Source organism: Cricetulus griseus (assembly GCF_003668045.3).
Source record: "Cricetulus griseus strain 17A/GY chromosome 1 unlocalized genomic scaffold, alternate assembly CriGri-PICRH-1.0 chr1_1, whole genome shotgun sequence".
NCBI lineage: Eukaryota > Metazoa > Chordata > Mammalia > Rodentia > Cricetidae > Cricetulus > Cricetulus griseus.
Genome location: NW_023276807.1, coordinates 221,960,558 through 221,987,346, shown reverse-complemented (window position 1 = coordinate 221,987,346; position 26,789 = coordinate 221,960,558). Strand labels below are relative to the sequence as shown.

The 26,789-nt window shown below is 44.1% G+C and overlaps 1 protein-coding gene across 2 annotated transcripts; it reads left to right on the top strand.

Annotated features, from left to right (window-relative positions):
• Nucleotides 1–1,358: 1,358 nt before the first annotated feature.
• Nucleotides 1,359–25,505, top strand: Bnip3l (BCL2 interacting protein 3 like). 2 transcript variants are annotated; one of them, XM_027390273.2, is made up of 6 exons: nucleotides 1,359–1,551; nucleotides 10,083–10,266; nucleotides 16,980–17,052; nucleotides 21,156–21,259; nucleotides 21,377–21,526; nucleotides 22,898–25,505. In XM_027390273.2, the coding sequence occupies exons 1-6, from the start codon at nucleotides 1,455–1,457 to the stop codon at nucleotides 22,944–22,946; spliced, it is 657 nt and encodes a 218-aa protein (XP_027246074.1). In that variant the 5' UTR covers nucleotides 1,359–1,454; the 3' UTR covers nucleotides 22,947–25,505. The 2 variants fall into 2 exon arrangements, with proteins under 2 accessions (XP_027246074.1, XP_035308304.1); XM_035452413.1 differs by lacking the exon at nucleotides 1,359–1,551 and adding an exon at nucleotides 1,883–1,906.
• Nucleotides 25,506–26,789: the final 1,284 nt, after the last annotated feature.

Genomic DNA, 26,789 nt, shown 5'->3' with positions numbered 1-26,789 from the left:
AGGACCGGAGTTTGATTTTCAGCACCCAGGTTGGGTGGCTCACAACTTCTAGAAAGTTCAGCACTAGCGCGATCTGTTACCTCTGGCCTCTAAAGGCAAACATGTGTAATTAAAAATAAATCTTAGACCTGGGCGTTGGTGGCACACGCATTTAATCCCAGCACTCGGGAGGCAGTGGCAGGTGGATCTCTGTGAGTTCGAGACCAGCCTGGTCTACAAAAGCTAGTTCCAGGACAGCCTCCAAAGCCACAGAGAAACCCTGTCTCAAAAAACCAAAAAAAAAAAAAAATCTTAGATTATTGTGTACGTGTGTATGGTTTATAGGGGAGGGCACAGGCCACGGTTCATATGTGGAGGTCAGAGGACAACTTTGTGGAGTTAGCTTTTCATCTAACCTGAGTTCTGAGAAACCAACTCTGTCATTAGGTTTGCACAGCAAGCTGAGCTAGCTCACTGGCTGGTCCTAGAAGTGTGGATATTCCCAGATCATAGTTTGTTTGGTTTTGTTTCACAATTACATGAAAATTTTCAACTTTGCAAACAGAAACAAAGTTAAAAGACAAGTACCGTATTGAGAAAACTTCCTATACAAAAAACCAGGTCAGGGAAATTTGGCAAAGATAGGATGTAGGAGTATTTAGGAACAGTCAGGAGCATACAAGAGTTAGATCATTTCCAGAGATTGGTAAGCGTCAGGGTTTGGGTAGATCTGGTTTTTGTTGTTGTTGCTTTTTACTTTGTGTTTGAAGGCAAAAGGGCTTGCGCTGTAGCCTAGGCTGCAGGGAACTCGCTATCCTCCTGCCTCAGCTTGCGCGAGGGCTGGCTTGACAGGTGTGCGCCACGCCCAGCCATTATAGATTCTTCACTAGGATTGCATGTTACCTTTGCAATTAAAATTTCAGAAATTCCAGGCGGGTGATTAGCTCCAAGGTACCTCACACGGTGTCCTGTGGGAGGCACGGACGGATGTTTCACCAAGGGAAGGAACTGGGGTTTTCTGCTTCTTTAAAGCCAAGGTTGAGTTCTTACGTGTCCGCTGCAGGCGTGGGAGGGACTCCATTCACGCCCGGCGCTTCCGGGCTGCACTCTCCTCCCTGGACCAGACACAAGGCCAACTGCCTAGCTCAACCCTTGTGGCTAGTGCGACTGACTCTCAGGAATTCGTTCCCAGCGCCCGCCCGCCGCCCGCCGCGTCAGCACTACTCAGGCACCCGCACGTCCCGAACAGCCCTCTAATGCCCCGCCCCAGGCCGTCCCGGACACGCCCCCTCCCCGCTCAGACCCCGCCCCCTGCCACCAGTGTTGTCATCACGTGGTCTGGGAGGGTCCTGATGTCACGCGGGGAGGGACTGCGCAGACGCAGAAAAGGGGGCGGGGGGACTCGACTTGTTGTGTTGCTGCCCGAGAGCCGGATACTGTCGTGCTGCGGCCGCGCCGCTCCCAGTCTCCCGACCATGTCTCACTTAGTTGAGCCGCCGCCACCCCTGCACAACAACAACAACAACTGCGAGGAAGGGGAGCAGCCCCTGCCGCCGCCCGCCGGCCTCAACAGTGAGCGCGGGGCCGCCGGGCTCGGCGGAGGGATGGGGGAGGAGGAGCCGTTCGGCCGCCGCCGCCGCCGCCGCGCGGGGGGGCGGGAGCAGACGGCAGCCCATTGGTCGGGACCGAGGCTGCGCGTGTGACTGACAGCGGCGCGTTCCCGTCAGGAGCAGGCGCTCGGCGCTGGCTCGCGGCCTGCGCTCCCGGCGCCGAGGCTTAGGGTCGCGGCGGGCGTCGGAAGCGGGCGGCGCGCGCAGCTGGGGGCGGCTGGGGCTGACGGGCGGAGCGGGGCCGGGAACGTGCGGCGGGGACGCCGGGAGATGGACGCGGCCCGCCGGGCGTGGCGGGTGGACGTGCGGCAGCGCAGGTGTGCGGGGCTCGCCCTATACCACATGCCAGTCCAGGGGTCAGCGGAGTTTTGTGCAGGGTGCTTGTACCGCCCCTGTCATTTACCTTTTTTTTTTTTTTCCTGAGAATTTCCCAAGTTCCTTAAGTGAGTTTTTTTTAATCGTTGTTGTTAACCTGGAATTATTTTATTTTAGTACCTTTTCTTTTTTGAGACAGTCTCATGTAGCCAAGGCTGGCCTCGAACTCGCTGTGTAGCTGATGATGAACTGACCCTCCTGCCTTCAACCTCCCAAGTTCTGGGATGACAGTCATAGGCCACCGTGCTCAGGGCTTTTCAAGTGCTGTTTCTTGTGTGACATGGATTGAGTGGCCAGCCGGTCCCCTCAGATCACACCCATCATCAATCTGGGCAGTGGACTTTGGGAAATACAGTGAACAACACAACAGACCTAGGACACAAGCACTGGCACTTGAAAGTTGATGGTCAGGATGGAGTTGCAATCAAATGGAGTGCACTTCTAACAGACGTCTTGTCCTCAGAGTGTCCCCTGTTGTTGTGAGATCAACCGACCTTCTTGCCCAACCTTTCTGTACTTCGTGTCTTATGAAAGAGGCAGTGGGGGTAGTTGGCATATGGCAAGGCAAAGTTCTTTAAAAGCCATTTGGATGTTTAAAGGTCAGGCGGTGTCTTTCATAAGAGGGGGTGCTTCAGGCGTGGCCAGATAGTTTGACGAAGAGCTGTTGCTGAGCCTACAGGATGAGAAGACCATTTGGGTATTTTACCTCATTGTGGTGGCGCATACCTGTCATTCCAGCAGTGTGGAGTAGAGGCCAGCCTGGGCCCCAGAGTAAGACTGTTTCAAAACAAAACCAAAAAATCAGTAAATAAAAAGAATTCAGGTATTTGAAGATGCTCTGCCCCTGCCCCATCTTTTGATAAGACACATCTCTAAATGCTGGTTTTTAAAAAGATTTAGTCAGTGTGTCCTTAAATGTTACTCCTATCACGTAATATTAAATTTAAAATTTTCTATCTGTCCTTAGCATACATTTTTAGAAATGATGAGACAAAAGAGATACCTGTTGTGTTCTTCCTAGAAGTGGTGCTTGTGATTTGAGTTCCCACGGTGCTTTCAGGAGTCTTGTCTTGGGGTGTGCGTGCTTATTTACATGTGTGCCTTCTGCCTGGTCCCTTCTGAGTCAGTTGTGCTCGGTGTCTTCTTAATACTTAAGTGTTTGGTCAGTGTGGGTATGTGGTTTCACAGAATACAAAGGGATTTTTACTTTCCTTAAGGCTTTATTAACAACAGAACCAAAAAGGGTTGAGCTCTATGTGATTGTTTATCCCAAAGTCTGACAGAGCTTTGATGTGTTTGTCATAGGCCAGTCAGCTTCTGCTTCATTTTTAGTGGCTCTTACAGGAGCAAACGAACCCCCAGCCTACATGTGATACCAGATGTTAGTTTGGAAAGTCAGCTAGATAGAAAGCCTTGGACTTGGGCTAGGCTGCCCTTTTAAAAGTCAACGAAAAGCTGTTAGATGATGCCAGGTTTAACTACTGGCCTTGCCTCTTTGTTTGCTTTGTAAAGCTCATCATACAGCCCCGAGTTGAACAAAACAAGCAGTATTGATTCCTCCAAGTGATTTTTTTTTTTAAGGTGCTGAGCAAAACAGTTTATTCAGGAATTTAATACTATCTGAATTCCTGATAAGTCCAAGTACTTTGCTGGCTGCAGTTCCACAGCTGTGGAAAACAGAAGCTGAAATGAATGCAGATTATCTCTGGCTTGAGATTTTTATCTTTAGTTCAAGAATCATGGCAGAGGAGGTTTTGTATGGGTGTGCCTGCATGCATTTATACTCACCGTGTTCTTGCTGGTGCCTACCAGGGCGGGGAAAGGGCATCAATTCCTCTGGAACTGAAGTTAGATGTGGTTGAGATCCTCTGGAAGAGCAGACACTGCTCTTAACTGTTGAGCCATCTCTCCAGCTCCACAGCAGAGTTTTAATAGCAATTTTTTGAAATTTCTTTTTTTCTTTTCTTTTTCTTTTTTTTTTTTTTTTTGGAGATAGGGTTTCTCTTTGTAGCTTTGGAGCCTATCCTGGCACTCGATCTAGAGACCAGGTTGGCCTTGAACTCACAGAGATCTGCTTGCCTCTGCCTCCCATTAAAGGCGTGTGCCACCCACGCCCAGCTTTTTTTTTTTTAAATTTCTTAAAGATTATTTTAAATTATATACCTATGTATCTCTCACTTGAGTGCAGATACCCATAGAGTCCAGAAGAGGGCATTAAGTCCTTGAGAGCTGGAATACAAGCAGATGTGGGGACCAGGAATCCAACCCTGGTCCTCTGTGAAGAGCAAGCAGTGTGTGCTCTCTTAACAGCTGAGCCATCTTTCCAGCCCAAATTATTGATGTATTTGAAACAGTGAAACCTTTCTCTGATTCTGTTGTTTACCACTATAGAGGAACTGTTCAGTTTTATTACAAATTGGAGGACAAATACCCAAACTTCTCCCAAAATTAAAATGATGTTTCCAGTTGTTACTTTTATAATTAAGAAAACTTTTAAGTTTCTGAAGAGATGAGTAAGACACATAGGAAACTGCACAATTGGCATAAGGAAGATCAGAGTATCGAAGCTCTTGTGTAATTGGAGTTACTGCCTTTCCTTTTGACAACTCTTTACAGGCAGTGCTTGCTGTCCCCTGGTAAGTGGTTCAGACTATGGCACATGAGATGCCACTGCCTCGACGGTCACCAGTGTGTTGTGCCCACTGTGCAGAGGAGTGCAAGGGACTGTTGCAGGGTTATCTGGGGTCCCAGCATCCAGTACCTGAAACAAGCAGACAGAAAGGCTATGAGGATGGGAAGTTGTGAACAGTTGGGAGAAAGAAAGAAATGTTTCCTCTGATATGTAAGAGGATTTAATTGTTGGTGGAAGCTTAGGGTCTGCAAGCTGCAAGAGTAATGTGATCAGTTACTGGCAAGAACTTGTATTCCCACTCCTGCCATTTCAGAAGACTTCAGCTAAAAAATAAGTCACCATGGCGTTGTACCAACTAACACAAAGGGACAACTTCCAGCATGTAAACAGTCCTTTGACAATAATAGCTTTAGCTGGCTCTTTCAAGTTTGCTTGTTAGGAAGAGAACTGACTTGGAGGTGGTTTCCTCCATGTATTTCTTGGATTACATGAAATCTTTGCCTTGTTTCCTTTCCACCTAAGAGGGAACTTTGTGAGCATTGGCAGTTAGCACATTAAGAGGACCAGAGACTGTACATGAGCAACTTAGGTGGAGAGAGAAGGCATGTGTCTTGTCTGTTAAGACAAAATCCTAGCGCTGGAAAGCTGAGGCAAGATCACACTCTAAGGTAACCTAGATGGCATAATGAGTGAGGTCCAGGGTAGCCTAGGCTTGTGAAAGACGGTAACAGAAGAAACAAGTCCCCCTCCCCACCTGTTTTCTTTTTGTGTGTCTTACTCAGAAAATGAAGTTAATATTTTAAAAGTTTCCATTTCTGTTATCAACACCAGATTATTTAGCTTTGCTTTAAGACATGGTCTCATTGTGCAGCCCAGGATGGCCTTGAGTTTGTAGCAACCCTCCTGCCTCAGACTCCCACAGCCAAGATTACAGGTGTGAGCTACCACACCTGTCTAACAGGTTTCCTTGTAAAGAAGGTGTACCTGGTTTTCCCTGTGGCACTGTATGCTTCCATAGAGAATATTTCTGGGGTCAGGGAGATAGCTCCATCATTAAAGTGCTTGCAAGCATGAGGATTTGAGTTCTCCAGAACCTCTGTTAAGCCAGGCACAACGGTCCACACTGGGTATCCTGGCACTGGGGAGGCAGAGATGGGTAGATCCCTGGGGCTCGCTGGCTAGTGGCCATCATCTAATTATCAACTTTTCTTCAAGGCCAATGAGAGATGCTGTCTCAGAAAACAAGAAGGATGGTCCTTGAGGAACTACCTAAGGGTGACCTCTGACCTCCATACACACATGCAGTCACACAGATACACAGGTACACAAACTTAGGTTATCTCTGAAAGACAGTTGCTGAGTTAAGGATAACTTTTAAAGGTTTTTGTTACACGTAGCCAGATAACCCTTCAGAATGTTTACTGAAGCCCTCGGTGTAATAAAATATTGGGAATATAGTCTTCTGGGTAATTGCTATCCAATTGTCATTGGATAATGGTTAAAGTGTGCTGTGTCTTTATAAAAAGTGAGATTTCGAGGTAGCTGGAGTCTTAAGAGGTCTTAAGAGGTCTTAAGAGGTCTCAGGTTTGATTCCTAGCACCCACATGGTGGCTCATAACTTTTAACTCCTGTTCCAGGTGATCTGACACCCTCTTCTGGCCTTCATAGACACCGGTCATCCATATGGTATACAGACATCATGCCAGCCAAACACCCATACACATGAAATTGTAAAAATGAGAGTCAGGGTCTTCAAAGGAATGCACGTACTAACACTGAAAAGGCATATCTCAGCCTTCCTCATGCTGCCACTCTTTAACACAGTTTCTTATGTTATGGTGACCCCCGCCATAAAATTACTTCCTTGATACATCATAACTGTAATTTTGCTACTGTTATGAATCATAATGTAAATACCTGATATGCAGGGTATCTGATATGTGGCCCTAATGGGGTCATGACCCTCAGGTTGAGACCATGACTTAAAGAACCATACATGTAATACAATTCCTTTGTTTATTTAAAAAATAAAAATAAATATTTTTCAGCCAGGCAGTAGTGGCACACTTATTTAATCCCAGTACTGGGGAGGCAGAGGCAGGCAGATCTCTGTGAGTTCGAGACCAGCCTGGTCTACAAAGCAAGTTCTAGGACATCCAGTACCATTACACAGAGGAACACTGTCTCGAAAAACATTTTTTTTTTCCTTTTGAGGTCAGCCTGGTCTACGGAATGAGTTCTAGGACAGCCAGAGGTACACAGAGAAACCCTGTCTCAAAAAACTATAAATAAATAGGTAAATGAAATAATTTTCTTTATTTTTTATTTTATGTAGGTTGGTAGTCTGCCTGCATGTATGTCTGTGTAAGGGTGTTAGATCCCCTGAAACCGGTGTTGCAGCCAGCTATAAGCTGTCATGTGGGTGCTGGGAATTGAACCTCTCGAAGAACAGCCAGTGCTCTTAACTGCTGAGCCATCTCTCCAGCCCCCAAAAAAGATATTTCATAAGAAAAGCAATAAACTTGTAGAAATTCCATGTGAAACCACTTAAAGTGGTTTCCTCTGGAAGTAAGAATGGGAGCCAGGTGTAGTGGTGTGCATTTCTATGATCCCAGCACACAGAATGTCAGATGCTGACATATATCTAGGCTACATGAGACTGTCCCCAGGAAATCAAAATCAAAGTTCTGGTTATATACAGAGGTAGAGCACTTGTTTAATAGGCCTGTTGCACCTGTGCTCAGTCCCCAGTAGCACAGAAACAACAAAAGTAGGTACTAAGATTAAAAAAATTATGTGTGAGTGTTTTGCTTGCTTGTTCCTGGTGCCCAGGGATCCCAGAAAGGAGGTAGGGGGATCTTCTGGAACTGGAGTTATAGATAGCTGTGAGCCTCATGTGGGTGCTAGGAATTGAACCCAGGTCCTCTGCAAGAGCAACCAGTGCTTTTAACTGCTGAGGATTCTCTCCAGTCCTGATTTTTAGTTTTGTGTACTAACATTTCTGTGTTCAAGGAACATAATTTTACAATCAAATGATTTTGAAGACATACAGAATATACTTATAATAGTGACTGGTCTGTATGTGGCAATTCTCTGTAATTTCTGTGTGCTTTATTTATGCCATACTAATAATTCTGAAATAAACAGCTGTTATCCCTGTTTACAGAGGAAACTGAGACACAGGTTAGGGCACCTGTCTGGGTATAAACTGTAAGCGTTAGCATGGAGAGTGGCTTCAGTCTGCGCTATTAACTGTGGTTCTGGTATATGCCAGACATTCTGCCTTATGGTGGGAATGGGGGCAGTGTGCTCCAGGCTGTTGAAGGCACAGCAATGGTCACTTTTAAGCTTTTCTAGGTGTGTCTTCTCAAATTCCTAATGTTAGGACTGTATATATTTAATGGAGAAAATAGAGTTGGCATGGTGGCTTGGAAGTCCTTCAGTAAAGTGAAGAGCAGAAACCCAGGTTCTGTGGGTACCATTCTTTGATTAGATTCTCTGAGCACATGTTGATTGTCTTAGGGATCTGTCTGGAGGCCTGGGTCCTTAGTGCTCCTGCCAGAACAGCTCTGGGCTTCCTTTGCTTTTGTTTATTTTGCATACTGGGCTGTCTACAAGAACCAATGCCAATAGTTTTAAAAGACGTTTGAAAACCCTAGAAGCAGTGGGAATGGTGGAAAGATTGTTTATTCTCTCTGTCCCTCCCTCTAGAATATTTTACAGAGCTCTAAATTTAGATGTGCTCTGGCATATTCCTATCTATTCCACGGGCACTCTGAATATTTAATTAAACTAGATCTCTCTTAGTGATACTGGTTTTATCTGCTCCTCCTGTGTTCTCATCCATGCCCATCTTCACGTAGGTGTAGAATGAGGCTAGGTTTTGTTGTGTGCCTGTGTTGTTTGGAATTAATTGGTGATTTCAGGAGTGCTGGGGGTGGGCTGCCTTTGATGGAGAGGACAGGCTAACTCTTTAGCAATAGACACAAACTCCTTAGTGTGTAAGTGAGCATCTGCTGTTTGTTGGCCAAATGTGTTGCTGGTTGGTTTTGGCAGCTCTGGGAAGTAGGCCCCCCCATGTCCCCAGCTCTGTTGACTGGTGAGATGGAGGACAGAAGGGGTTAAGTGCTGGAGTCCCATTCCTAGGCAGATGAGCTTCTCCCTCAGGTGAGTGCACCCTCCTGTTGCACCTGGCATCATTGCCTCGTTTGGAGAGCATTTTAGGGTTTAGGGTGTTCTTTGGTGATTGGGACTGGATCTGCTAAGGATTTAGAGATGTGGCCCTGCTGACTGCTTGGTTACATTTTGGAGGTTGTAGTGTTTTGATTTGGGGGAGGGGGAATTTTGTTTTTCCATTTTCTTTTGAGAAAGGGCTTTAATTCTGTAGCCCAAGCCAGGCTCAGACTCATTCTTGATCCTGCCTCAGACTTCTGAGCGCAGGTGTGAGCACTCTGCTTGCTGTTGATACCATTTCCTAAATTGAAGGACTGTGCAGCAGGGAATGTATAGCATGTCTTTTTTGTGAAGTTGATTAATTGTCTGCTGTTACTGATTCCTGTTAAGGTTTAAGCACTTTAATCATTCTGCCTATTGGGCCAATAAGAATTTTCAAGAACATGCAGATTACAAAGGCCCATCCCCTTTTCCTATGGTCCCACCCCCTTCAACTATTTATCCCAAACGTCTCTGCCTGTAGCCCATCTATAGTAGCTTCTCCCTCCTCCACACACTCAGGACTTAATGAAAACACTAGAAAGTGGAGGGCTTGGGAGAGAAGCGGGAAGGAACAACCTGGTAAGTTACGTTCAGTGTGGAAGAGAAAGACTTGAGTGTGGCAGGACCAAAGGGAGATGGACCGGGTTCGATGCTCCCCACCCTACCCCAGTTTCTAATTTCATTTGGTTTATTAAGGACCAGGTGCATTTAGTACATGCTCTGGGTTTGGGAACAGATTGAGAGATTTGTAATTACACTCAGGTTTCTACTCCAGGATCTTTTCAGTGTGTGTTAGCTAGGAGACAGCTGTGATCCTGTGAAGATGAACTGGATGATGTTGCTAAGTCATGCGTTGATTTAATTTGGTAAAGATCCTGTGGCACCCATGGCAAGTACATTTGTGTGTAACTGAAATGTTAGAGGTAATAGCCTGTGTAGTAAAGGAAGAGACATAATTTTGAAGAACAGCCTGAGTTTTCACAAAAGCATTGTTTGGATATATATTTAGTTTTAACCAGAAAGAAAAGTGGCTGGCAAGCACGTCTTTAGTTTTAGATTTCTGCCTTCCAAGTGGATTTAATGTGTGAGTTCCTCTGGGACAGAACAACACGGATTCTGACTCTTTGTGTGTTTACTTTCTTTGGAATACTTTGGCTTTAGTTAGAGTCGAGTCAGAATTCTTATCTGAACTCAGCATATGGACATCTGTATGCATAGGAGGGATTTCAGCCCCACTGTGGTTATGACTTGTTATCTGACCCGTCCAACAGGTTCCTGGGTGGAGCTACCCATGAACAGCAGCAATGGCAATGATAATGGCAACGGGAAGAATGGGGGGCTGGAGCATGTGCCTTCCTCATCCTCAATCCACAATGGAGACATGGAGAAGATCCTTCTGGATGCACAGCATGAGTCAGGACAGAGCAGCTCAAGAGGCAGTTCTCACTGTGACAGGTATGTGAAGGCCCTATGTGGTTATGAAGGTAATTCTCATGAGGAGAAGGCTCATTTGCTTAAATAGTCATTAAGAGAATGGGCCTCCACATTTATTGTAGCACACCTTTAAACTAGACAGCTAGGCTAGGAGTGGTGGTGCACACCTTTAATCTCAGAACTTGGGAGGCAGAGGCAGCCTGTGAGTTCGAGACCAGCATGGTCTACATCTGAGTTCCAAGCCAGTCAGTGCTTTATGGGGAGATTGTGTCTCAGATGTGTATAAATTTCAAATTGAGTAGCAGTCTGGTAAGCTGGTAAAGCTGATGAACGCATTTGCTGCTGAGCTTGGTTGACCTGCATTTTATCCTGGGTCCCACTTGGTGGAAGGAGAGAACTGACTTCCTCAAGTTGTCCTCTGGCCTCCATATGTACAGCTGGCTACCCACACAGATTAAAGGCAGTTTTAAAACTAAAGTAATGTAAACTTACTGAGTTAATCTAAGTTTCCTGTATTCCTTTGTTTTGGGGACCATGTTGAGTCACAGTAACTCTGTCTCCCTTTCTAGGCAGCCAGAGGCAGGGACCATGTGGCCTTTTGCACCCTTCACAGTAACAGGCTGTCACACATGAGGCACTCAGTAAATGCTCTGCTGGCAGGACCTGCATGTTGATGGAGGTCCCAGCCATGTCTGTGTGCTGAAGCCCATGCATTCCTTCAGAGGAAATGTTACATCTCACTGCATGGCTCTTTGCCTCTGGAAAGCTGATTCCAGTCTTTACAACTTGTTATGATAAGGAGTAAAATATACAGGAAGATGTAGGAAGGAAAGGAAAACACATGGTTAATTTTCATATAAGCTTATTTTTCTTTTCCTTCCAGAGAGACTAGATATTAAATAACATTAATAGTTGTAGCTGGATATAGGCAAGACATAAGAGGCTGAGCAGGAGGATGGCCACAAGTTGAAGGTCTGCCAGGGCTACATAACAATATTTAGTGACAACCCATCTCCAAAAGTGGTGAGAAGTTCCCTGCAGGGTGTTAGCCTCATACAGTACTCAATGGTGCGATGATCTGGTTCATTTACAGCTAACCGATGATTCACCATGTTGGAGATAAGTGTGCACAGGAAAAAGTTGATGGACATTTAAAAATGGAAGCAGCAGCAGGAGGAAATTTGTCTATAGCACATGGGCACATGGTATCAATGATCAGGCTCACATATGCACATGGTTAATATTTGAGAAAAACAGAAAGAAGTTAAACCAAACTTGACCTTCCTGCATGCTTTATGATGCAGTTCTGTCTCCAAGGCAGCTGGAGGACAGGTTTGTTGGCTGTTTGGCACAGTGAGCACCCTGCCACCTTGGTGTTATCTCTGCCTTGTTGCTGTGTCTCCTGTCACAAGCAGAAATGAACACATGGTTCTTTCTGAACAGTTGCCATCAATTCTGGAGAATTGAAAGCCAGGCAGCACTTGTCTGGCTTTCAGTGTTTTTGTTTGTTTGTTTGTTTTTAAGACAAGGTCTCTATGTAGCCCTGGCTGTCCTAGAACTCTATGTAGACCAGGCTGCCCTTGAACTCACAGAGATCTGCTTGTCTCTATTTACTGAGTGCTGGGATTAAAGGTGTGTACCACCATGCCAGGCCAGAATAAAGTTTTATATCCAGGAACTTGTTGAAGGAGTTCCAGAGCTTTCTATTTGGGCTTCTGATGTTTTCTGTCCTCTGTAGGTTATTTTTGTACATGTGCATATGTGAGCCTGATCACTGGTACCATGTGCCCATGCCTGTTGTTCACAGAGTGCAAAGAAGTCACTTGCTTGTTGGGAATCCTGTTTAGCTTATGATGGCAGTGATGTGTGTGATGGACTATGAATTCCTCTTCCTGGGGTCAGCTTAGTTGAGGTTCCTGGATGTGAAGAGGAATGATAAAGGGGCTCCCTGGCCAGAGGCAGTGGGTTCCAGGTCCAATTAGAGACACTACCTCACAAAATAAGATGGAGAATAATAGAGGAAAGTAATGAGAATCACTTTCAGCTTCCACAAGGACATGTACTTGCACCTACACACACGTACGTGTACACAGACATGCATAGCACTGCACTGCAACAGAAAAGGTGCCTCCAAGATGTGTGATTTGACTGGTATTTGAAGTTTTCAGGAAGTGTGTCTTGTCGATGGAGGGGTTCCTAGGATTGTTGGCTATTAACCTCAGCTGATCATGTTTTTTCTTCTCTTCCCTTTCCTTTCTGTCTTCTCTTTCCCCCTACTTTCTCATCTTGGTGCTGAGGACTAAACCCAGTGCTTCTAGCTTGCTGGGTAAGAGCTGCTCTGCTGAGCTGCATGCCTAGCCCTCTGTGGCTGACTGGTTTTGGAACTGCCCTGCTGAGTTGCACGGGCTGGGTTTAAACTTGGCTCTGTAGCCTGGTCAAGCCTTGAACTTGAAAATTCCCTGTCCCAGAGTCTAGAATAGCTGGATTTCAGGCCTATACCACCAGGGCTATCGTGTTCTACAGATGTTTTGTTTAAAAGTTATCCCATGCCAAGTGTGGTGGTACAAATCTTTAATCCTAGCACTCCAGAGAACAGTAGGTGAACCAATCTTTGAGTACTAGGACAGACACCACAGTGGTGGTTGGAAGATGTGTCAGCATGCCTTGCCTTTTGTTCTATCCTGCCATCCTAGGCAGTTTCTAAAAGCTCAGTGTGGACCTATCTCTAGAGCTCCTCATTTGGCTGTCAGTGCAGGACAAGCATATCACAGTGGTTTAACAGACTCCCTAGTTGAGCCTGTGAGGAGGTAGGCTCCAAGCTTGATGGCATTCTGAATCATCAGGTGTGAACAGCTTACTGGTGAAGAACAAGATTGCTATCAGCAGCACAGCGTGCAGGGGGAAAACAGCCCTTCTGTGGGCTTATCAACCTGTCAACGTTGACTGTTGGCCCTGGTCATAGGTATATGGGGCAACCCTTGATGCCATAACCAGCACAAAGACAGGAATTCCTTCTTCTGTGTGCTTTCTGTGCTGCAGCTTCTGAAGCCTGACATGCTTGTTCAAGATAAAAGTCTCCTAAAATAATGCTTGTTGGATGTGAACCTTTTTCTAGTCCCATTTAAGACTCCTTTTGAAAAAAAAAAAAAAAAAAAACTACTTGATTATATGCATGTGCTTTTTTGTGCACATGTGCCACAGTGTGTTGTGAGTAGGTCAGAGGGAAACTTCTTGAATTTGGTTCTCTCTATATACCTTTACATAGGTCTAGGAGTCAAGCTCAGGCTGTTAGGTAAGCATTTTTACCCATGGAGCCATCTTAGTGACCCAGATGTAATTCTTTCATGATGAAACGTAACTGTTTCCTATAATAAAATTTTGATGTTTTGTTTTGGGTTTTTTGTTTGTTTGAGATTGTTGGAGTCTTTGTAACATTGGCTATCCTAGAACATTGATGTAGACCATGCTGGCCTCAAACACACAGAGGTCCACCTACCTGTCTCCCAGATGCTGGGATTAAAGGTGTGTGTCACCATGCCCATCTCCATCACCAAAAATATTATGAATAATTGCAATTATTTTACAACTTTTCAGACCTCTTTAATTTCTGACTCAACAAGACATCTGTATTCTCATGTACTTTTGCATTCAGTCTGTCTTAAGGTTTCTATGTTGTGATTAGCACCATAACAGAGAACAAATGGGTTTGTTTCATCTTACAGCTTACAGTCAACTGTCTAGAGAAGTTAGGGGAAGAACTCAAGGCATGGACCAAAGCAGAGGTCAGAAGTTGCTGCTTACTGGCTCGCTCCTCCAGGCTTATTCAGCCTGCTTTCTTATAGCACCCAGGACCCAGCAGCCCAGGGGTGGCACTGCTCATAGTGAGCTGGGCCCTCCCACATTGATCATTAATCAAGGAAATTCACTAGTCTGGTGAGGGCATTTTCTCAATTGAGATTCACTCTTTGAAAATGGCTCTAGTTGTGTCAAGCTGACATGAAACAAGCCAACACATGTATTATGTAGCCTTTAAAAGCTGTAGTGTCAAGAAGAGAAGAGGAGGAGGGTTGCAGAGGACATGAGGGGGCAGAAAGGTTGAGTCGGGAAGAATAGAAGATAACAAGAATGGAGATACCATAATGGAGGGAAACACTTTAGGTTTACAGAGAAATCAGGCACTAGGGAAATGTGTGGAGATCTACAAAGATGACACCAGCTAACAATCTAAGCAACAGAGGAGAGGCTACTTTAAATGCTCTCCCCTGATAATGAGATTGATGACTGACTTATATGCCACCTGATAGCCCTCATCCAACAGCTGATGGAAGTAGAAGCAGACACCCACAATTAATCACTGAGCTGAACTGGAATCCAGTTGCAGAGAAGAATGCGTGATGGGCAAAGGGGTCCAGGCAAAGCTGGTGAAAAACCACAGAAACAGCTGACCCGAACATCGGGGAGCTCTTGGTCCCCAGATTGATAGCTGGGATACCAGCATGGGACTGATTCAGACCCCAGGAACATGGGTTTCAGTGAAGAAACCTCGGAAATCTACCGGACCTCCTGTAGTAGTTCAGTACTTATCCCTAGCATAGGTGTGGACCTTGGGAGCCCAATCCACATAGAGGGATACTCTCTGAGCCAAGACACATGGGGGTGGGCCTAGGCCCTATCCCAAAATATATGATAGACTCTTATGGTCCCCTGTGGAAGGCCTCACCCTCCCTGGGGAGCAGAAAGGATGTGTGATAAGTGGGGTGTTAGTTGGAGGGGGTAGGGGAGGAGGGGAGGGGAGTGGGAACTGGGATTGACATGTGAAACAATCTTGTTTCTAATTCAAATAAAAAAAAAAAAGGAAAAAAAAATGCTGTAGTGTCAGGTGGTCCAGGTGGCCCATGCCTTTAATCCCAGCACTAGGGAGGCAGAGGCAGGCGGATCTCTGTGAGTTCAAGACCAGCCTGGTCTGTCAAATGAGTTCTAGGGAAGCCAGGGTTGTTATACCTAGAAACCTTATCATGAAAACTCCAAAATTAAAAAAAAAAAAATCCAATCTAAAAAACTGTAGTGTCACATGATGGTGACAGTGAGAAGGACAGATCTTGACAGGACCATAAAAGCAGTTCATAGTTCACAGAATTCTGTAAATTAGTGGTTCTCAACCTTCCTAATGCTGTGTTTAACACAGTTCCTCATGTTGTGACCCCCAACCATAAAATTATTTTTGTTGCTACTTCATAACTATAGTTTTGCTATTGTTATAAATTGTAATATAAATATTTGATATGCAGGATATTTGCTAATACAACCCCTGTGAAAGTGGTGGCGACCCACAGTTTGAGAAACGCTGCTCTAAGGAGACTGAGAAATGTTGAGGCGTTGTGTATGCACAACAGTGTTGAGAGAAAGTGTGAGGTAATTCTATCAGAGAACACACATAGACCCTCTTAAAGCCAAATAGAAAATTTGTAATGACAGCCAGAGGCTGCACAGAGAGCTAGCCTAGACCATGTAGCCCAGAGCCTCACCCTTTATCTTTTATGCACGAAACCCACATCCTGGTTGGCACACTTCAGTTTGCAAGAACAGTTAGTAAGAAGTGAAACCAAAGGAACCCAAAAGCAAGGTTAGTACATCTAGGGACTTTCTTGGATACCGGAGTTAGGGATTAGGTTTTCGATGCATTAGGTCTTTGCTCCTTTTTGGCACGAGTTGGGGTCTGTGTGCTGTATTTGAAGGTCACAATGGTGCCTCCAGCATGACATCAGTTGTGCTAAGGTCTGGAGGCTTGTTACAAAAGGACTCAGGTTGTTTGGATTTTGAAGATCATTTCACCATCATTGGACAGCAGTACAAGGAAGTGTAGTGCTTCTACATCTTCAGGCTGTATATTGTAGCTTGTCATTATGAAGGCATTCACTGACAAAGTCTGGGGTCTCTGTGAGATTACATTTGCCATGGATTACATTTGCCACTTATTCTCAACATACATGATTTGCTTATTTAATGTTAGATAGACTTGCCCCTGTTTCTTTTGTTTGTTTGTTTGTTTTGTTTTGATTTTCGAGACAGGGTTTCTCTGTGGCTTTTGGAGGCTGTCCTGGAACTAGCTCTTATAGACCAGGCTGGTCCCGAACTCACAGAGATCTGTCTGCCTCTGCCTCCCGAGTGCTGGGATTAAAGGCGTGCGCCACCAACGCCTGCTGACTTGCCCCTGTTTCAAAGCTATCTTGCTGTAACTTTCATTTTCTGTTTTTTAATAAAGTCTTAATTAAGATATGACAAAACAAGAATTAAAACTTCTGAATGAGCCGGGTGTTGGTGGTACACACCATTAATCCCAGCACTCGGGAGGCAAAGGCAGGCGGATCTCTTTGAGTTTGAGGCCAGCCTGGTCTACAGAGCGAGTTCCAGGACAGCCTCCAAAGCCACAGAGAAACCCTGTCTCAAAAAACCAAAAAATAAATAAATTAAAAAATAAAAACAAAACAAAAAAAACCTTCTGAATGAGGCTAGCTAGATGGCCCAGTTGATAAAGGTGATTGCTGTCAAGCCTAATGACCTGCGTTCTATCTCAGGAGTCCACATGGTGGAAGGGGAGAATAGACTACCAGTGTTGGCCACTGACCTTCACATGTGCACCAGGAAATTTTTGCAGTTATACACAGAAACATACATGTCCAGAAAAAAATAAATGTAAAAAACAAAAACTAAAGACTAAGTTTCCTCTCTCCTAGCCCTTCACCACAAGAAGATGGACAGATCATGTTTGATGTTGAGATGCACACCAGCAGGGACCATAGCTCTCAGGTGGGTGTGTGTTTTACTTTGATTTGGAAAACATCTAATAGTTGTTGGCTGAAATATGGAGCTGGGCTCCAAGCCTGTTTGTATTCTGAAGCCTCTGGAGTTAGTAGCTTACCATTGGAGTGTTTCTCCAACAAGATTTGTACCTATAGCCCAGCGTGCAGGGGGAAAACTGCACGTTTGTGAGCTCATAGACCTGTCACATTGACTGTTGGGCCTAGTCTCAGTTGTTTAAGACTAGTCCTTGATACCACAGCAAGCATAAAAACAATAAACTGAAGAAAGAATTCCTGTTTCTTGTCATTTTCTATTGTGCCCAGCTCTTTGAAAGTTACTGGTAGATAGATATCCAAGTGAGGCCTGCAGACATCTTATTTGTGGTGTTCTCTCACTGCATAAGCACAGGCCCCTGTGCTGGAGCTGTGTGCCTGGTTCCATGGTTCTAATCTTCTGCCAGAAGACTGCACAGCTTCTCCACACCTCACTGCTCTGCTGCATTTTGCTATTTTCTGAAGCTGAAAAATTCATGCACTCAACACTGGCCTACTTAAGCTCACTTTAGCTGCTCACATGCTGAAACTTGCACCACCAGTTTACTCTGTGATGCACTTCGTTGTGTAAAGAGGCTTGGTAATTGGCTGAAATGTTTGAATCTCTGGATTGTGTGTGTGTGGGTTTGGCCATATGCAGGATGCTGTAACTGGTGTGGAAAAAGCACACGAAGTTCATGGCAAAAAGGGTATCCCCTGGACAGAAGAGAGGAGAACGTTGATACTCTGCTATAGATGTCCTTCAGTCTGATTGCTTTTGTTTAGACGTTTTCCAAAAAGTGTCTTCAAGAGAACTGCTCAGTTGGGAAGCTCCATCAAATAAGTGGCAGTCCTGTGTCCTTGCCCCATGAGTTGCCATGTCAAGGTGTGCAAAGCCCAAAGAAAGACACCAGCTGAAGCTGAGTCTTTCCTAAGCTCATTTGCTTTCGGAGCTCTGTCCTCTCCCTAACCCCATGGGCACTTCTAGCTCAGTGAAACACTGAATGTGTGCAGCCCTGACTCAGAAAAATGGGTATGTGATCAGGCTCATGTGGTCACTGAATTTAACTTCAATCTTATGGCTGAATGCAGCCATCATAAAATTAGAAAGAAATCAGAGAGGGAAGGAGGGAGGGAAGGAAGGAAGAAAGAAAGAAAGAAAGAAAGAAAGAAAGAAAGAAAGAAAGAAAGAAAGAGGGGAGCGAGCTTGTGACATTCTGACAGGTGTCAGTGAGATTGACCTTAAGCAGGGGATAAGCCATGCTGATGGGCTGGCCAGCTGGGACAAGCAGGCATGGGTTTTGGCAAGGTAGTATAATGTCTATAAAGACAATGTTGGCTCTGTGAAGTAAGAATTTTAAAAGAAGGGAGATATCTTAGTAGATGCTTTATATTGCATGTAAAGTGTTTATATATTTTTTAAAGATTTTATTTATTATGTATCCAATATTCTGCTTCCATGTATATCTGCACATCAGAAGAGGGCACCAGATCTCATAAGGGATGGTTGTGAGCCACCATGAGGTTGCTGGGAATTGAACTCAGGACCTCTGGAAGGACAGTCGGTGCTCTTAACCTCTGAGCCATCTCTCCAGCCCCAAGTGTTTATATTTTTAAGATTGAAGAAGTAATTGTAAAATTAGTTACTAGGGATTAGGAAAGTGATAGTTCATAAGTGGGTAAATTTTTTGTTAGAAAGTTAAGAACAGTTGACTAAGACTGTCCCTTTTCTTTATGTGTGCCTGCAAGGGATAAATGAGATGACATGTTCTTGCTTTACCCAGAGAAGTGAGAAAAGACACCAGTGCTTACCAATATGTTCTCAGCGCTAAGTTTCTCAGTCCAGTGGTGGGGGTAATGTTATTCTACTGGGGAAATGGGGAGAGAGACACTTTGTCCTCATGTGGTTATCACCTAAGATGACAAAGCAAGTCAGTGTTAGAGCCAGGACTGAAAGCAAATCTAAGCCTGTGATCCAAATCTTCCACTGAAACTAACCTCTGAAGGGAGTCAGTCCCAGGAGACTGGGCATACAAATGACCTCCCAGGTCTACAGAACTCCAATGTGGGCATTCCCAAGCAGGCACGGCCCATGAGGCTCCATTGTGTAGCAAGATGTACACTCAGTCTCGCACAGACATTGTGTTTTTAGGATGGGTCCAGCACCAGGTTGCCATCTTTGGAAATAGCCTACTTTTGAGTCATGAGACTGACTTATCTGTACATGGATTCAGACATGCAGTTTAATATCCCTGTTTAGAGACCTGAGGAGAACTGGATGTGGGTCAGAGAATGGAGAATTAAATGTATATGAGATAAAGACCAACCCCCCCCCCCCAGGACTGTTTGAGGTGGTCGTGGAAAGAGCAGAGTCCTACGTGGTTGGATGAGGCGCCCTTTTGCCATACTTTTTACTTACAGGAAGATGATGCAAAACTTCTAAGTGGGACAAACATGACTTTAAGATCTATATTGTAGTTCTTGAATTCAGGGCTGAGAATCGTGAGGTCTGAAGGCCAGCCTAGGCTATATAGTAAGTTTATCTTGAAAAATTCAGAGCATAAATCTCACTTTGTTTTCTATGAAAATGAGAGTACGAACTTGTTTAAAAAAACCTACACTAAAGCATCAAGGAGTTAGAATCCTGGGAGGCCCAAGGAGGAACTAAGCAGAAAAAAACTGCTATAAGCCTGGAGTGTAGTTACTGAGGCAAACTCCTTGTTAGCATGTTGGAGGCACTAGGCTTAAGTCTCTAGCATTGCTGAAACCAAAAGAACAAGAGGGCCAGTGAGATGGCCTGACCACCTCAGTTCCATTGGAGCACCAGCACACACGTAGTAGAAGAGAAGCAGCTTCTGCTCTGTGCTCCAGCACATGCACCACCCCTCATAAATAAATATCAATACAAAAGTAAAATCAAAGGAATGACTATAGCAGGCCAAAGACTCTGAAATGGTGTGCACACAGGCTGCTCAGTTTTTGCCGTGTGCCTGATTTGTTTCTGCCTGAGATTACTTCAGGGTTTCTCCAAAGAACCAGCTCATGATTCTGAGTAATCTCAGTGCCTGCTGGAAAAAGCTCCATCCTAAATGCTTCATTGTGCTGTTCGTGGAATTTGCCAACTTCAGCAGAATTAGATAAGGGCCAGCCATGCTGACAAAGGGACTCAAACATCCTCTGAGCTTAGGCCTGGATTTGGTAGTAAAGGGTGTTATGTGTAGAGTCCAGGCTCACCTCCCTCTCCAACTCAGCTGAGTTGCTAGGAGCTGGAACTGTGGGAAAGCACCTGTGAGTGGGCCAGGTGGTTTCATTAGTCAAAATCAGAGTGTTCAGTAGTTTTGAGACTTGACTTTGGAGTCATAGCCTCACACTCTTTAAAACTGAATAAATTCAACGAATGTGTCATTTTTAGGGATTTCTCATCCCCTTTATATCTGTTAAAAGAGAGTTTGCCAAGCATGGTAGCTCCCAGCACTTGGGAGATCAAAGGCCAGCCTGGGCTACATAGTGAATTTTAGGTCAGCCTGGCTATAAGAAAAAGCTTGTGGAAATGTAAAAAAACAACAACAACAAAAAAAAACAAAAACAAACCAACCAACAATAACAATAAAACCTCTGGCCTTAAAGCTCAGATTATCACTAGCAATAAAAAGAATATTTTTCATTTATTTACTACAATAGATGGTAACTTCTGGCTCACTTCAAAATAGATTACCCCCACCCCCCCAAAAAAGCTTGAGTAACCCAGTTTCAGAATCTTGAGAAATGTTCAGTAATTCCTCTTTAAAAAATAATCTTCTTTCAGGAAATAAGAAACATGGTCCTTTTGAGTGACATCACATTCCTAAAGAGGGCTTTTCCCAGGTTACAGTCTGTCCTTCAGTGCAGCCTCCATCAGGCTCACTTGTTCTTTCTGGGATGCTCTTAGTTCAGTTTTGAGCCCTTTCTGAAAACAGGTTGTTTCCTATGTAAAAATTACTAATGGATGACTTTTTAGCTTGATTTCCTATTTAAAAAATTGGTCTTCCTTTTCTGTTCTCTTGTTCCTCCCCCTCTCGCTGTTTGAATTCTTTTTAGTCAGAAGAAGAAGTTGTAGAAGGAGAGAAAGAAGTTGAGGCTTTGAAGAAAAGTGCAGACTGGGTATCAGACTGGTCCAGTAGACCCGAAAACATCCCACCCAAGTAAGTCCTGAATGCGTCTTGATGGTGTGTTTTATGTGCTCGTCTGCGGGGCTGGTGTTGTCCCAGGAGATCTGCAGTACCTGTGTTCTGAAACCAGCCTCTGAACTTCTTCCCCAGAGAGTTCCATTTCAGACACCCTAAACGTGCTGTGTCTCTAAGCATGAGGAAGAGTGGAGCCATGAAGAAAGGGGGCATTTTCTCTGCAGAGTTCCTAAAGGTCTTCATCCCATCTCTCTTCCTTTCTCACGTGTTGGCTTTGGGGCTGGGGTAAGTACCCTGATGACGTGCACTACTTCAATGGTAATGGGCAGCAAGGTGTCCTTCCCTGGGTAATACTTCCCAAGGGAGTCTTCTGTTTACCTTTCTTTTTTGAGTTATTTAAAATTCAGCTAATTGTGAGTAATTTATGTTATTAAATATAAATATAGGAGTAAATGCAAAACGGTTTCCCCCCCAGAAAGTAGAACACACCATTGTGGAGGATGATTCTTGAATACACTGGTAGGCTGCTGTAGGTACTGCTTTTTCTTTTTACTTTGTGGTATTTATTCAAGAGCCAGCCTCATATTTACCTTAATTAATTAACTTGTGGCATGTCTTTTAAATTAATGGCCTTTCTCCCTTGATTTGAATATTTAAGAAAACACACTTCTGAAAGATTTCAGTTTGTAAGCATTAGCTTAATTAATTTTTCAAGACTGCCTTGCTGCACTCTGAGCATGCCCAGTGAGTCGTTTTCTGTATCTGATGCATGGAAGTGGATCATCCCTGATCTTGCTGTGAGTGGTTAGGCATAGCAGAGGGGCATGCCTCCTCTGGAGCATGGGCATGTGTGCATCTTTCACTGTCTCCGTGGTGGAGGATCTGCTGGTAAAGACAGGACCAGTATTTACAGACCGTGGAGTGAGAGGCACCTGTGGAGGAAGCAGGGTGGGAGCACATGGAGCTTGGGAGACTCTTAATATCTGCCAACTGTTCAGTTCATTTACCTTAAAAAGCTTGGTTTGGGGGCCTTGCAGTATTTCTTGCTTTCATGTATCTTTAAGCTATTTTTTGTTGCTTTAATTAAGTTTAACTCTTGCTATAGATGAATGTTTTTAAGGGGATTAAAATTGCTATTATTGCCTTGAGGAATGTGTTTCTTGTTTTCCTTGTTACTCTTTGCTTTTGCTGTGGAAGGGGTCGTTTTATTACCTGATGTTGAAAAGTCATGTCAAGTCCCATCTTAAAAGCACTGGCTCTATGACCATCTCTCTGTATCTGAAATAGCAATAGAATATTTTATCCAAACAAACACTTGGGGGCTGGGGAAGACTGTTTTCGGATTTGATGGAGTCTCTTTCCTAGCTTGACCTAGTCTTAACATCAGTGCCCTTGTGATTTCCAGTCCTGACTTAATTAAGTAAACAGAATCATATAAAACCATCTGGCCTGAGCTAGTCAGTGGGTTGTAGCTCAGTGAGAGCATGCTTGTTTAGCAGATACAAGGAAGAAGATGAGGGTGTCTCAGGGTGTGTGGGAATTGTGAACTGAGGCTTACAAAATGTTTACCAACTTGTCAATAGAGATCACCCTTATGGAGCAGACTGGTGTAATTGTGGAAATAGATGAAACATGGTGTGCTCTGCTTCCTTTCAGCATCTATATTGGAAAACGACTGAGCACACCTTCTGCCAGCACCTACTGAGGGAAATGAAAAGCCCCTGGAAATGCGCGTGGCCTGTGAAGTGGTGTGTTGTAGTTTGCATTTGAGACCTATTGTAAGCATGATTCCCAACCACAGCCCTATTTTTACATACCCAATTCCAGTAACTCTCAGATGCAGTGTTGTACTCAGACTCTGCTGAGACAATTTACTAACCTTGTCCCCTTTGGCCTGTGAGACACTTTAGAGATTCCTAACAGAGTTTCCTGTCGTTTAGAAATTTGCAAGGGCTTTTTTTCAGCAATGCCACCAGCAGATTATAATCTTGTCACCAATGCCATGGTCTCCTCATAGTACCACAGAGTCACACCTGCATCATTTATGCTAGAAGCTGTATTCTAGCCATGCGACTACATCTCTTTCTAAATAAGGTCAGGTTTGCAAACAAAACTATAAAAGCTTTGTTTAGTTTTTTGTTTTGTTTTCCAGGACAAAAACAAGCTTACCTAAGCTTGAATTTATAGTTACTAAAAACAAAAGAAAACAAAACCAAAAAATAAATAAATAAAAAGCAAGACACAAGGAAAAAAATATCCTGGGCAATAAAAATTACTTTAAACCAGCTTTGGAGCCGCTCTTTTCCTAAGCCTCCTGTTCCGCCTTCAATTTGTAGGAGGCAGCCTGTATGAGTGACAGATAGGAAATAGAAGACTAGAACATACTGGTAGATTTTAACATTAGTATGTTGCAATGCTATCTTTTCTATGATAGAGAATCTTTATTTCTAAGGAATGCCTCAGGCCTAGACATACATGAAATTGCTTTTGAGATTTTTTTGTGCATTTGGTGTTTTCATGTGTTACCTGCATGGGAATTTCTCATGACTTCCTTTACTTGTTTTTCTAGTTTCCTTCCTTCCTTCCTTTTTTTTTTTTTTTTTTTTTTCTAAGAAGAGACTTGGAACGAGTCTGATTCATGGTGTTAATAGAGGCTTCTTGTTTTAGGAAGCTTTACTTACACCTGAAGCCTTTACACTCTAAAGAATAACTTCAGAGTTATTCCAAGCACCTGTGCAACTGCGACAAGCAGACCTGGGTTGTGGGAGCAGTTGACAAAGCTCTGGAAGATACCATTCATTCTCTAGTCCCTTACTTGGCTGAGTGTGTCCCCAGTGTGTCCCTAGGATCTCCCAGGCCCTAGTGACTTTCTCACATAGTTGTTTTTTCAGTGCTGTCAGAAAATTCTTTGAATGACAGACTTTCTTTTGTCTGTTTCTAAAATGTGAAGCTTTAGGACCAAATTGTTAGACAGCATCAGGATTGCAGATTATCTCAAGTAGACTTTGTTGGATTTCAGAACATAGCATGACTCTGAAGGATTCTATGTTTTATATATAATTAATTGCTGTTTATGATACAGACTGTGCTGTAGTTGCAGAACCATTGTGAATTTCAAAGCTAGCAACCTGCACGGTGCACCAGGTTGACTTGAATAAATATGGCAACCAGGTTTGCTAGCATGTAGAAACTAACTCCTCTCTCACATAAAGGGTTATAAAATTGGTGTGTTATATGGAAATGGAAAGTAACATGGATAGAAAGACATTTATTTCTATCATTTTTCAAGAACATAGCTGTTTATCTTTAAGAAAGATAATATATCCAAAGTAGTTTTTGTGAGCTATTTTCTTTCTGGCATTTAATGTCTAAATGATTGTGGGCGTCTTTTGCCCTTTTCCTGTCTTGCTTTTAAACCTGGTGACGCTTGATTTGCCTTCTCACCTATTTATTTCAAGTGTTTATATTTGAATTTCTTTAGGAAGAAAGTAAATCTGATGGCCTATTTGTTTGTTTTTGAAAAGCCTGAATCAAATTGGCAAGGCTGCTGAGGCTAAACTACAGCACAGTTCACAATGCTGGTGTGTGATCAAGCAGAGCAATCGCTCATTAAGTGACCTCACAGGCAGACGTCACCTTCTTTATAAATTCAGTAGCAGTTTATCAGCAGTGCCATCAAACTGTGGGGACACTTCTATGATTTTGTTTCAACATTAAAACTAAATTTAGTTTTGCCTTTTTTTGAAATATCAGTAATATCATGGAACATGGTCACAATACAACTGTCTATCAGTGAGCTTGTGCGGTGTTGATTTGCAGCCCTGACATAAAGGATGTTTATGCTCCTACAGAGATTCTTGTTGAGTGCAAACAGATTGTCCTATTGCAAACCAGAATTCAACCAAGAGTTGAAATTTAAGATAATGTTTAAAAAGCTTTATTCCTGTTTACAATTTGGAATGAAAAGCAGGCTTCATTTTAAGCTTGATGAAAACTGGCTCAGATGTTTGTAAGTCAAGAGGAAAGCAGCACCGAGAACAGCGTAACAGAGTCACTCGATGACAGCAAAGAGTGAAATGGAGACTCGGCCCAAGACGAATCTCACAGTGAACCAGTTGTTGGAACTTCTGGCATTAACTGAGCCAGAGTGATAAGCATCCTCGTCTGTCTTGTCAGCACTTGCGTCATTCCTTACAGTTTACAGAACACGTGTAACTTGTAGCTATAAACATTTTTGTGCCATTAAAGCTCTCACAAAACCTGCCTCTCGTTGTATCATTTTGACATCACTCTTGTTGCCTGAAATGCTTTTCTATTTCTACACGAAACTCTTCCCATGGAGAACTCACTAGGACCAGAATACCTGATTGTTCAAGGAGTAGTGTTGTCCAAGTCTTCCTGCTGGGATTTTGTTTGTTTGTTTGTTTTTGTTTTTTGAGACAGGGTTTCTCTGTGGCTTTGGAGGCTGTCTTGGAACTAGCTCTTGTAGACCAGGCTGGCCTGCTGGGAATTTTGTATTCAAGTGGTAGCAAGCCATATGGTACTGGGTGATCACTACCCACTGATATGTAATATGATTGGGGCTGGCCCCACTTTAAACATGGATTGTGGAACCAGAGATGTAACTCACTGGGAAAGTGTTTGCCTGTCCTGTAAAGTCCTGGATTCAACCCACAGTACTCCCTCACCCCCATATAATCATGAGACTGTGATTAAAATTATAACCTGAAATGTGGCGGAGTTTCACACAATTCAGTATACGATGTAGGGTAGAGAACAAGACTTTGTGTTGGTCAGTGTCCCTGTAAGTTACCTTCACAGCCTTCCAACAGAAACCTGCCTGCTGGGGACTCCCCTCCTGAGCATTGCAGCAGCTGTTAGTAACAGTGATGGAACTAAGGCCAGACAGGGTTAATTAACTCACCATCGCTAGTGGCAGGATGGTAAAGGTGGTTCTCACTTCGTGCAGACAGGAAGGGACTGGGGCCTGTGCATCGGAGGCAGTCTCCAGTGATCCACCTCATCAGCTCAAGCTTCTCCACTTCGAGCAGTGCTACCATCTAGGCACCAAGCACTCACCCCATGAGCCTGGGGGCCATTTTGTATTCAGACTTTCAAACTCCCATCATATCAATGAGGGTGGAGATGCCAGCTGAAAGCAGAAGCAGTTTGCAGGCACCAGCTTCTCAAGAGCAAGTGGGAGTCCGTCTTCCTAAAGCAGTCCTGGAATGGCCATTCATGTTTAGGAGACTCACACTCAACAAAATGTGACTCTAGTTATGCACTTTCTACAAGACACACTAGCAGCCCAGGTGGTTTTGGAACCACATGACAGTGTCTGTGTCTGTTGGCCATTCATGGCAACTCTGGGTGCCAATGTGCTCAGAAACTCCTGTTGTAAGCCCTACCCCTGGAGACCTCTAGTCTCCAGGGTCTCTCCCTAGATCACTCTGGTTACCAGGCCTGACCCCTTGAGGCAGGTGAGCAGCCAGGCCTGCTCTGAAGGGCTCCGATGGCCAGGACCCCCCCCCACTTCTCTAATGGCCAT

What these genes read in the sequence shown, in the direction of transcription:
- Bnip3l (XM_027390273.2), top strand. Translation starts at nt 1,455, where the DNA reads ATGTCTCACTTAGTTGAGCCGCCGCCACCCCTGCACAACAACAACAAC. An exon ending in GCCGCCCGCCGGCCTCAACA is followed by an intron (nt 1,552 to 10,082) that starts GTGAGCGCGGGG and finishes CCCGTCCAACAG; the next exon opens with GTTCCTGGGTGGAGCTACCC. An exon ending in GCAGGGACCATAGCTCTCAG is followed by an intron (nt 17,053 to 21,155) that starts GTGGGTGTGTGT and finishes AATTCTTTTTAG; the next exon opens with TCAGAAGAAGAAGTTGTAGA.